General features: G+C 43.0%; 1 protein-coding gene across 2 annotated transcripts in view; it reads left to right on the top strand.

Moving 5' to 3' along the window:
* Positions 1 to 16474, top strand: part of nlgn3a (neuroligin 3a) — a 134847-nt gene extending 118373 nt beyond the window's left edge. For both annotated transcript variants that reach the window (XM_037260104.1, XM_037260106.1), the window contains 2 exons: positions 1672 to 2461; positions 14016 to 16474. In XM_037260104.1, coding sequence (XP_037115999.1) covers positions 1672 to 2461; positions 14016 to 14874 — 1649 coding nt within the window. In that variant the 3' untranslated portion in view covers positions 14875 to 16474. The remainder of the gene's footprint in view (positions 1 to 1671; positions 2462 to 14015) is intronic.
* Positions 16475 to 17495: the final 1021 nt, after the last annotated feature.

The following is a 17495-nucleotide window of genomic DNA, read 5'->3' as shown; positions in this document are numbered from 1 at the left end:
AAAGCGAGATTGGTGCTGTAATGCTGAGACACGATGATGACGCGAGGAAAGCATACCGCAAACAGAGGGGATGTCACCTTTAATCTGCTCGATGTAATGGGAACATTTTTCGAAGGGATGCAATTCAATTATTTCTGAGGAAATTATGTTTCCTATTTGGGATGTGTGCCTCGTGGTGGAAAGTCGTCTCGGATTTGCTTCATTCTTCACTGCAACTAAATGGTAATTTGATTTGGGGCAGAACCCGCGAGACTGTGGATTTGTTTGCATTGGTTTCCACTCGACATACACAACATTAAGCTCCTACAGAATATCTCCTAACATCATTGGAGGTCTGTATCATAATGTGTTTATTGCCACACATGGCAGGCACTTTCTTTCAGTGTATGCCACCGGGTTGTATTTTCTTGGCAAGTAAATGTGCACCGCTTCATTCCCTCAATAAGGAGTAGGAGTTTACTTTTATTTATAGCAATCCACCCACAATCTCATGTAGAAGCCAGTGATTAAATGTGGAAGCACATTTTCAATGGGGGGTTACAAAAACAGATGCATAAGTAGTTGTATCTATAAAAGGTAAATGTCAGTCGGGGCTATAAAGAGACTGAATAAGTGGTAGAAATGTCATTCAAAGCCTGTGACTTGTAGAATCATGTTATAGCAAAGAAAAACAAACAGATGAATGAGGAGTAGAGGCGTCAACATTTATTGACAAGTAATCAATCAGCAAATTAAGCAACTTTTTTTAATCATCAAATAATCGTTTCAGTCTCTCAACAGTAATCAATATCTGAGCCTTCATGAAAGCGTCTTTTATTTCTTGTATTTAACTCAAATAAGACATTTGCAAACGGGTGCTTTTACTTTGAAGAACAATGACTGAACCAATAACTGAATCAGTTTAAATGTTGTTTAGTTGTTTTTAATTACTAAACAAAACCAAACAAACAACAATATTTGGTCAATAAACAGCAACATTTGGAGGTGTTTCACCTTTAGTCCAAGCTTGAACGTCGGGAAGAAATCCAGTCACCTTTGATTTCACTTTTGTCAAATGTATGAACAACAAATGTCGACACCATTTCCCGTGTACCTCCTTTATTAGTCACCCAGTGATTCTCTGTTACTCAGTCCAGGTTGTTCCCCATCACCAGTGGTTGACTTTAGCTTCGCTGCAACCCTGAACAAGATGAACAGTAGAAAATCATTTCAAATGTCTGCATAGTCTCCGTTGAAACCATGAATATTCGTTTCAATGTTCGTTCCGTTTTTCTGCATTGCTCCTGCGACTTCTCTCATTGTAACAAAAACCCGCAGCACCATATTCTTAGCATCCGTCTCTGACAAGAATACAGATTATTATAGTGGCAGTTGCAGGGACGGGAAGTGAAATGACACAGTGCTGATGCTCTTGTCTGTCTCCGAGCAGTAAGACCAGGCCATCTGCACGTTGATCATCACAGACACGATTCTATTATTGTTGGCATCTATTATTGTACTATGTGGGAGCAAGAACTTGTTGTCAGTCTGGGCTTTGTTGTTCTTATCAGCTGCACACCTGACAGTCAGGTATCGAACCTGACGGTAGCCAAATGAACCGCCATTGTGTTTTGTACTGAATTATCCATGAGACGCACCAAGTATGATCTGTTCCCCTGTGTTCTTGTGCAGGTCTTTTCCATCGAGCCATCATTCAGAGCGGCTCGGCGCTGTCCAGTTGGGCGGTGAATTACCAGCCCGTCAAATATACACGCCTCCTGGCTGAGAAGGTTGGCTGTAACGTCCTGGACACGTTAGACATGGTCGACTGTCTGAGGAAGAAGAGCTCCAGGGAGCTTGTGGAGCAGGACATACAACCCGCAAGATACCACGTGGCTTTTGGACCTGTCATTGATGGCGATGTCATTCCAGACGACCCCGAGATCCTTATGGAACAGGGCGAGTTCCTCAACTACGATATAATGCTGGGTGTCAACCAAGGTGAGGGGCTGCGCTTTGTGGAGAATGTAGTGGACTCAGAAGACGGCGTCTCTGGAAACGACTTTGACTTCTCTGTGTCAGACTTTGTGGACAGTCTTTACGGATACCCGGAGGGCAAAGACACTCTGAGGGAAACCATTAAGTTCATGTACACGGACTGGGCCGACAAGGAAAATCCAGAAACCAGGCGCAAAACGCTGGTGGCTCTCTTCACCGACCACCAATGGGTGGAGCCCTCTGTGGTAACGGCAGACCTCCACGCTCGCTATGGCTCACCCACCTACTTTTATGCCTTCTACCATCACTGCCAGAGTCTCATGAAGCCCGCCTGGTCAGATGCCGCGCACGGGGACGAGGTCCCCTATGTTTTTGGAATTCCAATGATCGGTCCAACTGACTTGTTCCCCTGCAACTTCTCAAAGAACGATGTGATGCTCAGTGCTGTGGTAATGACCTACTGGACCAACTTTGCCAAGACTGGGTGAGTTATTGTGTATCTTTCAGGCTTCTATTAAAGGTGACTATTTTTAGGATGTTGTAAGGATTTCATAAAAGAAACCTTTCTACAGCAATAAGATATAGTGAATAAATGATATAAGCCAGAGGTTCTTAACCTTGTTGGAGGTACCGAACCTCACCAGTTTCATATGCGCATTCACCGAACTCCTCGTTAGTGAATTTTTTTTTAATTCAAGACATAGATGTTTTTTACTAGTGCACAAAATTAGCCATGAATGAACATCACCTTGTTCAAAGAACAAAACCAACACAATGCATGAACTCACAACAAATTACATACCGGTAAATCAGAATTTACACGATAAATCAGGTTTGTTCGGACCTCCTCAGTGGAGGCTCTGTCGCACCCCTGAGACCAACTCATCAAACCCCTACGGTTTGATCGAACCCAGGTTAAGAACCGTTGATATAAGTGATATGATATTTTTTTTTAAATGGGAAACTCTTGATTGCTGGCCAATTTAAAGCAGTCTGACTGATCTTTCAAGCCTCATAGATTTCCTTTTTGGTGTGTTTTGTACGTAAACACAAAAACTACCAAAATGAAAGATGAGACTCTTCTTTCATCACACACACACACACACACACACACACACACACACACACACACACACACACACACACACACACACACACACATATATACGTATATACACACACACATACATACGTACATACATACATACACACATACATACATACATACACACATACACACATACACACACACACACCAGTGGAAAGTAGCAGAGGAAATCAAATCAGTCCTATTAAAAGGACTTGTGTGCCCCATAAACTACTAGGATGTAGGAAGAAGGAATTGCCACAAAGGATGAGTGTGGGACTGGAAAGAGGAAAAAACACTTTTTAACAGATATTTTTCAGAGGTGTTTTTGAAAAAAATGAGACATTAAATGTGAGGATGATTAAATGTAGTACCTCCAGTGGGTGCAAAGCAATTTGTACACAGCTGACTTTCTCAATTGAGTACAAGGCCTGTCTTTATGTATGCGGCTGTGTCTGCACCTTTGAGTTTTTTATTTTGGGCAAGGGAACTGAAAATGCAATTGCTGCTCCATTGTAGTCGGGCCCCAAAAGACACCGTGACTTATCAGAAAGGCAACTGTTGCCCTCGTCGGTATTGATTTCTTCAGCTTGGACCCAGACGATCACTCATGCCCAGGGTGACTATCCCCCACCCCCCCCTCCACACTCAATTTCACCTCTGCCCACAACACACAAAACATACAAGGTCAATTTTGCACAACTAGTCATGATTTCAAACAACTGGAATTTAATTTGACAATCCACGTCTTCCAGAGAGCTATTGATCTTATCTTGAGGGGGATGCACTGTGGGATAAAAACAAAAGTGTCTACTCTACATCATCTGCTACTCAATCAGGTTGACTTTGACATCTAAACGTCTGGATTATAGTCCACAGTGGCCACCAGCCCAAGTCGATGCATGAGTTGCTAATGATAGACAAGTGCAGATGGACTGATGTCAGCTGTTTGGCTCCTCGGTCAGACCACTGAGGTCAGACTGCACATCTGTCTCCTCTGCCTGGCAGCCATCTTGTCTTGCCAAATTCAGAATATCCCTTTTTTGAGAATTTTGCACATTTGTACATCTCATATGCACAAGGATAATGCATTGTATGTTCCACAATAAGTCTGTGATTATTTTGGCCACTTTTTGCAATCGATAAAAATCACCTGGGACGTAAGACTCAGTCCCCATTTGCACATTTGTGCTTTTTAAATGTAAGTAAAGAAATAGAAGGGCAGGAGCTGTGTTTACATGAAAAACTTTTATCTGAATATTCAGAATGATGCTCCATATAAAAACGTTCATCGGAATAAAAAATTGAATCTGAATTGAATTCCATTTGGATTAGCAGGAGGAGTATATTCTTTTTGCTGTGACTTTCACATGTAAAGAGGTTACCAGAGATCTTCAATCGGAGTGGCTAAAAAAAAACAACTCCGTACAAACCTGTGTGTAAATTGCAGCATGCTCCCCGCTGGGATAGTCCAAGTGTGTGTGTGTGTGTGTGTGTGTGTGTGTGTGTGTGTGTGTGTGTGTGTGTGTGTGTGTGTGTGTGTGTGTGTGTGTGTGCGTGTGCGTGTGCGTGTGCGTGTGTGTGTGTGTGTGTCAATTGTTGAGTGAAATGATTCAACCCTGGTGGTAATCATTCAGGCTGATTTGTAGTGCATTGGAAATCAATTCTGATAGATGATGACATCCTCTTCATTTACCATGGTGGTGTCAACATCTGCGTGCTAGCCATAAGCCAGCCTCCACGATTAGCTGTCAACACTTAACTCTTGACTTAGATGTAGTAGGTTTTTGGTGTTATTGTCTGCACCACTTCCCTTTTATGGATTTCACAAAGAACTCCAACTAAGAACTATATCAAAACACTTCGAGAGTGAATTGATTGTAGATTAAAAAAAATTGTTAAAGCAACATAATTATTTTACTTTACATCTTATAAACACTTTGAACATTGATTTGCTGTATGGAGAACTTCTAGGTCACTGCCTACCAATCATAATTTACAGTCCTGTATGTTTTAGCGTTAAACTATAAACATATATCAACTGCCTCCAAGGCTAAACTGACAAACGTAGAGGTTGATACCACACAACTACTCTGTCACTAGGTCATTTGATTCCGAGTAAAGGACTGTACCGTCAGTTCTTGGTGAGTGCTCTTAGCAAGCTTAAGCGGACTTGAGGTTTTTCCAAAAGTTCATTATCCTCATTTAGACTACACCGGGGGATAAGTACCTCAGCCCAGCAGCACCCAAAGCCAGTCTGGCTCTGGAGGACGTCTTTAATTAGGACCCGGTTGAATTCTCTTTGACTTCTCGGCTCGCAACAGCAATACTCAGGATGAGCTAACCCAGATTGCACTTCCTCTCCTTGACTTTAAATCGCCTGTCAAAACATGTGTGGCACCATGTTGAGACGCTTGTGCTGCACGTCACCCGTGTGTATGATACCCGCGTTCCCGCGAAAAGCCCTTCCTGTCCCGGGTTGTCATCTGTCATCTTTACAGAGCCAACTCTATCCCTTGCTCATTTTTGTCCTCCATCGTAGTAACTAAGAACATAAAAGCACACAGAGAGTACTCACTGTCAAATATCCTCAGTGTTTGTGCAGTGTGTCCGTTTGCTCTTTTTAGGGGTGGCAATGTTGATTCTTGCCTTGTGATTTCCGAATAGATGGATGGATGAATGATACCTGGGTGGAAGTGTCTTTGTCTTGGTGCCCTATTTTCATAGACAGGTGCACGTGCATTCAGTGTAAAAATGGCAGAATTTTTACATCTAGTTAGCGGTGTTTGGGAATTTGGAAGACCCTGCTACATCTTGCTAGGTGTTATGGCAGATCAAGGGCATTGTCTACATGGCCCACCACAACTTGCAATTTGCTGACAGAAAGTAGACTAGACTTTAGACTAGGTGAAACCACAGCTAAGTTGTGGCACAGGCTGTGTTGTGATTTTGGTGGATTTGATCCAGGCACAGGCAGACAGATTCTGCAGTCTGTGTGATGGATGTCGTCATATTTTATTCAAAGTGACATCAGCGTGTATCAATCCACCTGAATCATTGGAGATATCAATTCATTTAATGCAACATCATTATTTTTTTAATCAAATTTATTTTTAGAAACACCTCTATATTGTAGCACGACTGGGGTATGTGTAGAAGCACAGTCGGATGTTGAAGGTGGTCTCAAAGTGCCTCTTTGGCAGAGGCCAACTCATCCACAAGTAGAGACTCTGCAGGAACATTCAGTTCCGAAAACATGCTTTGTACATGCCCATCGCCTGCATGGACTCCAGCGAGTTGAACTTGAACGAGGCATGAAAATAGGGTGTATAGTATGTATAGAGACAGATACAAACAGATATAAACAGACATAACGACCAATGGAGAGTACAAATGATCGCTTAACAGACGAGTAGTTGGACAATTAGATAGATCTTTTCATGGTTGGACAGAAGGATAGCTCAGTTGGCCAATTGGTGGGTGGTCAAGTGGACAGACCACGAGACGAGCGAAACTGACAGAAAGCTAATCAAACTGATAGACAAATGGCTGCAGTAACAAACAGGTTGGAACAATGTATGGAAGATGCACAGGGGGAAGAATATATGGATAGATGGACTGACAATAGAGATGGAAGGACACATGAATGAATAGGAGATTGATGATGATTACAAGGGCAGAAAGAAAGATGGACAAATGGGCTGTGGATACTAATGAATGAAGGTAGGTGGGCACACCAAAGGACGGATGTGCAGGAAAGGGAAAGTGAAACAGATGAATCAGCAGAATTAGGGTGTATAGACAACAGATATGAATAGATGAATGAAGACAGAAGGAAGTATAGACAGCGGGACGGTGGAAGAATTGAGCAGATAAAAAAAATGGATACATGCATGGAAGAATACATGGACTGACAGGTGGAAACAATTGAAACGTAAGATGGACAGATAAACTGAGGCAGACAATGAAAAGTGCACAGGTAAAGTGAGATGTGGTAGTTGGAAGGTTGACCGGACATACGGGTAGATAGATGGATGGAAGAGCAATCAGGATGGACGACTAGATGACCTGATAAATGACAGATGGGGAAGCTGTGTAAATTGCATAAATACAAAGGCTGATGCTCTGATGGACAGAAGGAGTAATGGACAGAGAGAAGTTGGTCTAGCCACGTCTGATCAAAGAATGATGATGAGTAAACAATAAGATGCATAGACAGATGTAATCACAGATAAAATACCCATTATATCACACGAATTGTCTTCTACTGCATTATTTAAAGCACACTTCCAAAACTTTTGTCTTGTGTCCACACGCTGCAACTTTCACACTATGTATTTCAAACAAATAAAAAGCACAGCATGTGCATCAACATCCAAAAGCGCTGGTGGAGCACTTCAGAAAAAGACAGAATGATGAAAAGGCAGCAAAGATCAGTCACTACATATCATTAGCGCTATAAATATGTCAGTCCAACTTGGTGGGTGTTTTTTACTGCTGCACACTCCTGCCACATGCTGTGCAAGGTCTTGCTAGGTATCGTTAAAGAGTATTCCGCTGTCGTGTTGATTCTTCATTTATTATTTTGCTTATTCTCTGTCCCAACTCCTCTGTCTCAACCTCTCATTATTCTTGACCAAAAAAGAATAGCCTACTTGCGGGAGCTAAAATATATAGCATTGATTGCTTTGTCTTCAGCAACACTGTCTGCCAACTCAACTGTAAGATGTCTATGGTGCACTTTTGCACCCAACGGTTTAATTCAAAGACCTCTGGAAGGATAGTGACACATATGTGGCCATCGTTTCTCACCCTGCCTGCCCTCTTTAACCAAAGAGTACTTGGCAAACATACGCGCTTCTCTTTCCCTGAATCATCCCCTTTTTCTATCTGGGAATGGGCCAGTGATTTGTGTTTAAGTAGTCATTACAGTCAAAACCCACAGATTCCTAATAATCATTGAGAAACCTGAGCACGTTATTAAAACATAGAGACAACCATTTTTTCTTTCAAACAATAATTGAGATAGTAACTAGTAATTGGTCACTAAACTCATCCCTAACCTGGATGCAATGCGCAACAATTGCAACAGCAAACAGGTCACTTCATTGAGTTAGGCGCTCACTTGATTGGAGATATCGTAGCCAATATTTGGATTTGCATCCGGGAAGGTAAAAAGCTGTGTAGCTTGTTAAGGGGTGTGGATACAATTGATCGCTGTCCATGCCATTGAATGAATGTAATGAGGGAGGGTGTAAATCTGCACACTGACGTCCATAAGTAAGTGGCTGTTGGATTGATGCAGGCAATAAATGCCAAATGTAACAGTGTGAAGCAGCCTACTGATGGGGCAGTTTCAATACAAAAAAAGGAATACACAGAACGCATCGAAGGAGTTTTGTTCTTGCCACTCATCTAATAAAATAAAAAGCGATAGAGAATAGTCCAAGAGCTGTGTCCTCCAACACCTTAGGAAACTTCGAAGTCGCAGCGATTGGCCTCGCATCACTTAGCCTGTGGAACTGAAGGCTGCCATTAAATATAAACCATGCGTCACTCAGCCCTCCGCTCCAACATGCAACCACACCAAGGGCAAAAGAGCACAGCGTGATCATTGGCACGCTGTCCTATGAGGCTGCCGAAAAGCGCTGGATAAAATGCGTTTAAGAAAAATCTACTCAGAATACAGGGTCAGGTGTTTAGAGTGAAAATTAAAATGAAATGCTTACTTTGTGTTACCTGGTAAGTAGATAAACAGCTGCAGGGGATGCATTTGTTACACAACGCTAACAACAATCACCTCAACCTTCAAAAGGCTTTAACTTTGCATATTTTAGGAGCTTAGCAGAGTGAGCATCAGTGCCTAAGATTTAATGCACCCCCCCTCCCATTTATGTTATATAGTGAGGCTATAACTCAGCTCAGGAATTCTGGGCTGTTGAGTGCAGTGAAAGTAGATTTTTGTCTTCTGCCTTGGGGCGCCTAAACGTGTCTTTTCAGATTTGGCGATGGCTAGGTCTATGATCATTCAAGCGCTTCAAATTACATCAGGATGAAAAGGGGAAGGAGGAACATGGGAAATGGGGAAAAATAAGGGAAAATGATATTCATTCTATCCTCTTATCTACCTTTTACATCAGAGCTTCCAGACATGGTTTGGAATGGATAATGAGCCTAGAATGATTCGAACTGACATAAAGCAATGGTATGGTTGACTTTGTCATCCACGTGGCACATCCACTCACGGAGAAGCTTTAGAATTTGTCATATCAGACTGGAGTGGATCACTTTCTCCACTACAGTGCGCGTGCAACTGCTGCATGATTTGTGTTGAGCAGTCGTGCGGCCTCCGGGGTCAAGTCATTACACCTGGATTGCGTTTCTAATCCAAAGGCACGCTCACAGAGACAGACAGGTGCACAAGCCACAAGAGATGGAAACAAACATACACAAACTCCCAGTCAATCATGAATATTAACACATGAGAACGCTTGAACACGCATGACTGGCCGAGGTCATTGTGGGTCAGCAGGTCATGGAGAGAACCAGCAGGCGGGGCGCTGTGCTTTATGGTACCACAAGCATATGAACACATCGCAAGGGATGTGAAAGGCCATTAAAACACTTTTTTTTATGGGTGTAATAATCTTTCTCCAGAGCCTGGAGTCTCGCCACTGCTCCAATGTCCATCTAGATTAAGGGGGAGGTTTGACAGCACGCATGTTGTACGCTAATGTGGAAGGGTGAGGTGCTCCTTAGGGCTTAACAAAACCATAAACGTCAAATTAGGCCAATGTCGATAAATATACTTGATTAATCGTTTAATTGTAAATATGCCTCACAATGAGCCGTCTGCTGTCGAACCCAACTCATGCAGTGAGCTCAGTGTTGTTCCTTCTAATGAATCCAAAAAAAGCTTGCCAGCCGCTGGGTTTTCAGCAGCGTTACACAATATTGTGCAAAATCATGAGTAACTTGTTTGATTAGAAGATAATCAGACAACACAAGAAAACTATTGGCATCATGTAGTGAAATAAAGCTCAAAAACATTCCTATAGTAAGTCAGTCCATCTATTGATCCATCCATTCGTCAATGCATAAGTCTCTAATGGTAAAGTTGTTAATGATGCCATACATGATACACTCTTAAAACTTCTAGGTCAGAGTAACCCAAATTGGGTGACCTAGCTAACACAGTCCAAAACGGAGGAAGCCAATGCTCTTTCATACCCTGAACATTGGGTTGAGAATCATCGGGTCAAGATTTTGATCCAACAAGGCATAAAGACTACCCATACTAATACTACCAAATGGAGTACCAGGTTATCTATAGCTCTGGTTAAAAATATTGCAATGTTGCCAATTTTACACCAGATGCCCCCCCACACCCACGTGCAACCCACCCATTTTCCAAGAGTGGGCAAGTGTGGTGCCCTGATCGTGTTTTTAAACCTAGTGTTGAAAATAAGCAGTATTACTGCCAATAACAATTGCAAAGAATGTTACATCAAATCTACTTCAACTTCCCTACACAAATAGCAACCACCTTCAGCTCCTTCAGCCCATCCAAATCCAATCTTCAACCCAATTTATTTGGTCAAACTAATGAACCCAACCGGCTCAAAAGCTATCGCTGTGTGTGTGTTAGGAAAACAGTCCAGCATGTTTTTAACCCGTGTTTGTGTGTGTGTGTGTGTGTGTGTGTGTGTGTGTGTGTGTGTGTGTGTGTGTGTGTGTGTGTGTGTGTGTGTGTGTGTGTGTGTGTGTGTGTGTGTGTGTGTGTATGTGTGTGAGTGTGTGTGTGTGTGCGTGTGTGTGGGTGTGCGTGCGTGCGTTTATGTGTGTGTGTAAGAAGATAATACTACTTACAAAAGGTCTGGTCAAAATCAAGGTCAAGTGTTAAGGTCACAGATTCACAGTCATTTTTTCTGACTTCTGCAGGTTGCTTGTCCACATCGTCAGCAAGTTGTTCATCAGTGTTCAAATTGCCGAAATTTGCAATGGTAGGAATTACCCGAGCGTTTTGTAGGTTTGATCAGTCAACGAGTTGTTCTTGCAAGTCAATTTCTCCATATACTCCAAATCGATTTCTTTGTGTTTCTAAAACGCATTCCTTTTCAGCCGGAGCACCTATTTTGACACGACATCGAGCACTCTATCGAAACCCGCTCCCTGCGCGCACAGATTGCTTTGTGAGATTTAGCCGAGTACCTTTTAGATCTTTTTGTTATCACAATTCACCAAATTGACCCAGCCAAGATGAGAGCTTTCGTAGCGTATATGGAAGTGGCCGGAATTCCCATTAACTCAGATTGCTCTGACCCCCTCCGTCATTGTTGTCATGCGCGTGTGTGGAACATGATTTGCATGTGTGTGCGTGCGTGAGGTTGGCAGGCTGCAAATGAACACGTCTCCATTGACGTCCTGTTCTCTGGCATGTTGTGCACTGGGAGATCAATATGACCTTACCTCCACCAGCCGCTCCTTTGAAACTTAATTACTGATATTCAGCTACAAAGTCATCATAGTCTGCCTGTCAATATTCATTGGGGATCATTACGGGCCTAATAAAAGTGGTTATTTACAGGCTGCTCTGCCGACACGGGCCCAGGTCCAGGGATTCAGCTTTAGCCATTTCAATTTGTTTTACCACTCATTCTCTCTCTCTCTCTTTCTCTCTCTCTCTCGCGCGCTCTCGCTCTTTCTCTCTCTCGCTCTTGCTCTCCTATTCACCTCTCCCAGAAGTACTGACCTGAAAAAGAAAAATTTACAGAAAAAAAAAAACGAACCAAGGGTTGGATTCTTCTGGCGAGGTTTTTAATTCTCTTGTTTGAACATTTCCAAAACACAAAAATACACTGTGACCAGCGCATCCCTAAATCCCAGAATAAATTTGAACTTGGCGTGCCGCTGACACGGCAATCAAATCCGCAAAGGAATATTTCATGACATTTGAAGAAATGTCACGCGACTTCTTGCTTCCTTTCAACCTCTGGGACTCCAGCCATTGTTGTGTTTTCAAAGCTGCTGCATTCTTTTGCAGCTCTATTCTCTGTTTGCAGAGGCTACAATGGTTTCTGTGAAACTTCTATTCGTGACACTTAACAGAAATAAAGATTGGGTTTTATTGTGGGAGATTGCTATATGATCATTGGTTCAGTCGTTTCACTGAAAAATATAGGAAATGTCAAAAAGGGGAACAGTGAACTCTTTGGCGCAAACATAGTACTGCATCAAAAAAGATAGCTTACCGTCTTTTGATCTTTACACACACTCACACACACACACACACACACAGGGGGTTGAGCAGTTCCCGCTCAGTGTCTTGATTAATATGGTCCACTTTACATCGGTTCACTAGATGCCAATGCACACTGCGCTGGCTTCCCTGAGCAATTAGCAGAAGGGCTCCACCAGTGTCGGATTATCAACAACAAGATGCCTCCTGACGTGCACCCTAAAGCCTGCTGACTTATTCATATGTGTTTACTTAAAAAGCTCCTGCCCTGGTTTTTGTGGCAAGACTGCATCCGAACCGAATTAAGAGCAACATCTGGGGAGGGAGACGAGGAGGCGGGTGGAGCGGGGGTTTAGGGACGAGCTGGCCGAGGCGCAGTCTGCCGACAGACATTGAGATCTTGTGCTTGGGCAAAAAAGCCTGTGTGTGGTTTTGAGGATTGGACTGCGGGAAGGTGGTTCAGTGGAACAAGTTGAGCTTGGACAGCATACTTTCCAGGAAAGTCCAATTAAAAACTGCAGTCTGCTCTGCTGTTAGCGGATCGATGAAGTGAATCTCTTTCAAGTCCAAAAATCAAGCCAACGTGCTTTTTGGGAAGTGTTTGTATATGCCTCTTCTCACTATTTAAATTAATTATGAATTTTTTAAACTAGGGGTGGACATCATTTATAAGTCAGCAAATTGTGGAACTGATGTGAGTTCATTGTGTCAAGGTTGTGCATGGTAATCTCTTCCAGACCGCATTATTCGGCATCGTAGAAATCAAAACAGAAGTTTAGGAAATAATTAACTCAATAACATCTCATTAAAATAATTAGACTCAACCATAAATAGATCACAAAACTAATTTGCTGTATTCGACCAGTTAATCTTTAGCAATTGTGGGCGTGTGATGCCCTTCGGGACTCTTAATTAAGTAATTGTAATTAAAGGCGACGTAAATATATTGGACTTGACTTGACCACCACCTGCTTGTCTCAGAGACCATCCAGCATCATAAATTGCTTTAATCCTGACTCTTTCCATTTTACTCTTTAAATGGGTATAAGGATTTTCAACTGGATTTATGCACATTCAAGTCAGGAAGTGAACACAGTTTCTGGTTCATTTTGAATGCTGACTCCAACTAAAGGTACAAGCCATCAATGACAACCAAAACGTCTCATAAGAGTTGAATTCAAACGTTGGTCGAGACATTTTCCAAAGATTTTCTAGATAATAACCAAAATCACTTTACAGGGGTTCTTACATTGATAACGACAGCATTGGACTGCCCAAAATTCTGATTTTAGGCATTTCATTTTCTCTTTCGTGCCACTTAGTCACTTGCTACACTTTTAGTGGCACCAGACATTAAAATGAAACAGAAACTGAAGAAAAACATGTCAGTCTCTTATTCTTTCTCCATGGCTATATGGCCGGACAGGGATAGATGACTGACTTTCATTTGTGCAACACTGTTCGTTTGGTGAAACACATGCAGTGTCTATCATTGTGTGCTGCGTTACCACAGAAGTTAATGTCTCAATATTTTTCTAAAATACATTTCTAGGCCATGAATGTAAAATGATCAAATAGAAAGCAGAAATGTTCCCAAAAAGGAGAAAGATTCCTTCCCTTTTCTGCTGTGATCGGTACTGAAAGAGGTGCAACAAAGGTCAATGAACTGATGTCTAAACACTCAACACATTCTTTTGCATGTCTTCTCCGCAGAGATCCCAACAAACCGGTTCCTCAGGACACAAAGTTTATCCATACAAAGGCCAACCGTTTCGAGGAAGTGGCGTGGTCCAAGTACAACCCCCAGGACCAGTTGTACCTTCACATCGGCCTCAAGCCTCGGGTGCGCGACCACTACCGAGCCACCAAAGTGGCCTTCTGGAAGCACCTGGTGCCCCATCTGTACAATCTCCATGACATGTTCCACTACACCTCCACCACCACCAAAGTGCCCCCGCCGGACACCACGCAGAACACCCTGTCCACCAAGCGGCCCAACGGGAAGACCACCTGGCCTTTCAACACCAAGCGGCCCCCCATGTCGCCGGCCTACAACAGCGAAGACAAAGACTCCTGGAGCAACGACAAGGAGTCCGGGCCTCTAGTGGTGGAGAACCCTCGGGATTACTCCACGGAGCTCAGCGTCACCATCGCGGTGGGGGCCTCGCTGCTCTTCCTCAACGTGCTGGCCTTCGCCGCCCTCTACTATCGCAAGGACAAGCGGCGGCAGGAGTCTGGCCACGGCCAGCCCAGCCCGCAGCGCCAGACCACCTCCAACGACATCGGGCACCACGCACCCGAAGAGGAGATCATGTCGCTGCAGATGAACCAGACGCACCACGAGTGCGAGGCAGGCAACAGCAACGAGGGGGCGCTGCGCTTGGCCTCGCTGCCCGACTACACGCTCACCCTGCGGCGCTCTCCCGACGACATTCCCCTCATGACGCCCAACACCATTACCATGATCCCCAACTCCCTGGTGGGCATGCCCAACCTGCACCCTTACAACACCTTCACGACGGGATTCAACTCCACCGGGCTGCCGCATTCCCACTCCACCACGCGCGTATAGCTTTAAGGAGGCCGGACGAGGGTGGCGACGGGCGGCAGTGCTGATGGAGGAGGTGCAAAGGATTCAACAAAACGGAGAGGAGGATTGTGTTTTATAAATACCGCAGCGATAGTGGGGGTAGGGCAGATTAAAACGTGAAGAGATTAAACGAGACTTTTACTACGAGCAGAGTCGCTTCGGAGCTCTCTATGGATGTCAAGTTGTGCAGTGCTGCCAAAATCAAACTGCTTCCCTACTCTTCATCAGGGGAGGGGCTCTTTTTTGTGTTGTGTCCTTTTTTTTCTAAAAAAAAAAAATAAATCATCATTTCAAAAGCCTTTTAAGCGGACTAAGAAAATAGCCACTGATGTGGTTTTTTTTCTTGAATTCATAACAAAAACAAACAAAAGTGCTTTTTAATTTCCCGGTCCTCCTTCCTCCTGGGGTAGACACATGAAGAACAATGGCCTCTATGTCGACATCCGCATCATGCTTTTAATTGCATCTTTCTTTTGATTTCAATGCCTTACAAAGCTTGTTCTTTGTTTGTTTTTTGTCGCAATTTCTGTTCCAAGAGACTATAACAAGAAGAGTACGGCAGAAAGACTGACACCGGGATGGGAAATTAGTGAATTTGCAGATGTAGAGATTTTAAATCCCAATTCGGGCATCTTTTTTGTTGTTGTTGGTTTTTGCTCCTGTTTGCAGCACAACATGAATGGTTTCATCTTTTTTAAATTAGTTTGCGTCGAAGGGTTTGCCAAGGACAGCTCTGGCTTGGAGACAAATGCTTTGTTACTGTGATTGTTTTTGTTAAGAAAGTGCATCTTTTTCAGCCAATGGACCCGTTAAGCTATCTGATCTGATCGATCTCAACCAAGTGTGCATCTACACATGCTGCTCGTGTGCAGTGTACTAAGAGTGTTCTGCTAGGAACATGTAAGGTGAGTGATCACGTGAGTGTCCACTATTTTGTTGAATTATCATTATTTTGAGTAGGTTGTACAGTGTGCTTTTTGTCAGGGGGAGGTGGGGAAGGGGGTCAAGGCGGAACACTTTTTCCATGTTGATTTGCGTTGACCACCAGTAGTGTTTCTGCTGCGTCTCTTGGTGTCCGTCTACGCGAAATAGCACTTTGTTTTTTGTTTTCTTTCATTTTTCAAAGTTCTATATGTCTAATTTTGCTTAAAGATGATAAAATAAATCTATTATTTTACATGTAAGAGAAAAAAAGATAGCTTAAAGAAACAACTGAACTAACTGGCGTGTGGACTTTGTAAGACTTCCTCTTCAACAACAGCAGACAGTGGCCTGTTTGCACTGAGAGAACCTTCATCAGTGCACACTTGTATTTCTTTCAATATATATATATATAAATATGGGCATACATACATATATGTATAGGGCTTCTATGGAGATATCATTCCCACTTGCAAAGAGAAACATAAAAGCACCAACACAAATAATTCCAGGATGAACATCCCTCGCCAACAACAGTTCAAGGTGTCTTTGTAAGAGCTCTATATGTATATTTATGTATGAAATATTTAATATTTATTTATGTATACCAGATGCATACATGCTGATTGTGCCATGTACCAAATTAAAACAGTAAAAAAAAAAGGAATAGAAAGTTTCACACTTTTGTCATTTGGATTGTCTCTTTTTTAGGACTTGCTATAATTTCCACTTGAATGAGTATAAGGAGAAATATTCTCACAGCAAGAGCAAGGCTCAGCCTCGGGACATTCTCGCTGTACCTCCCTCATCCTCTCTTCCTCTCTTCCCATCTCTTTCTCCCTGCCTCGCTGCTCTCTCACCCGCCCACCCCCCCACCCCCGTCCCTCTCTCTGCTGAAACCTTTGAGAAACGGGCTAACGGCTTGAGGCCTGTGTGCATAACTACATTTTACTGTAATTCATGCAAAGTAGTGCTACAGCGATTAGGCGATTGATGCGCGTCCTCACATTGCATCTTTTAATTTGTCATTATTCAGCAAGAAAAGTTATTGACTCTGACATTTAAACCGCCAATTTTCATTAAGCGTCATGGCAAAGCGCAAATTAAGTGTCTAAAAAGAGCAAGAACACAATCTGACCGCTTGAAAGATCAGTCTTTTTTGGTACTTCAACATTATTCTATTAAAACCTTGATTTTGCAATTGGAGGGCAGCGGAGCGAAAATCCCAATCTGGTCAGATCATCACAAATCCTGCTCGGTGCAGAAAGACAGAAGGGTTATGTGAGGGGAGATGCTTATGGGTTGATCTCTATGAGTCATCTTGTTTATTCTTATCCTGCCTTATATGGGTCACACCTCCTTCAATAAGCAAAGAGGGAAAAATACACAGATGGAGTCTACCTGCTGAAACATTATTAACAGTAATGCTTTAATGATGTCGCAGTTTGCCACCTGCATCTCAACTCCAATACAGATTGCACATGGTATAAATTTAAGTTACTTTGTCTTGCAAAAAAATACACAAGTCAATGGGCATGCTACCAGCTGCAAGCAATCCCCCCCATTCAAGTCAATGGGCATGGTACCAAGGGTGCAGTTACTGCTGGCAGCCACTGGGAGTGTGGCAGGCCAAATTAAATCTGCATTTGAAATTGAATGAATTAGGTTGATCATTACAGACC

Source organism: Syngnathus acus, chromosome 10, assembly GCF_901709675.1.
Source record: "Syngnathus acus chromosome 10, fSynAcu1.2, whole genome shotgun sequence".
NCBI classification, from domain to species: Eukaryota; Metazoa; Chordata; class Actinopteri; order Syngnathiformes; family Syngnathidae; genus Syngnathus; species Syngnathus acus.
This window is presented reverse-complemented; position numbering and strand designations above follow the sequence as displayed.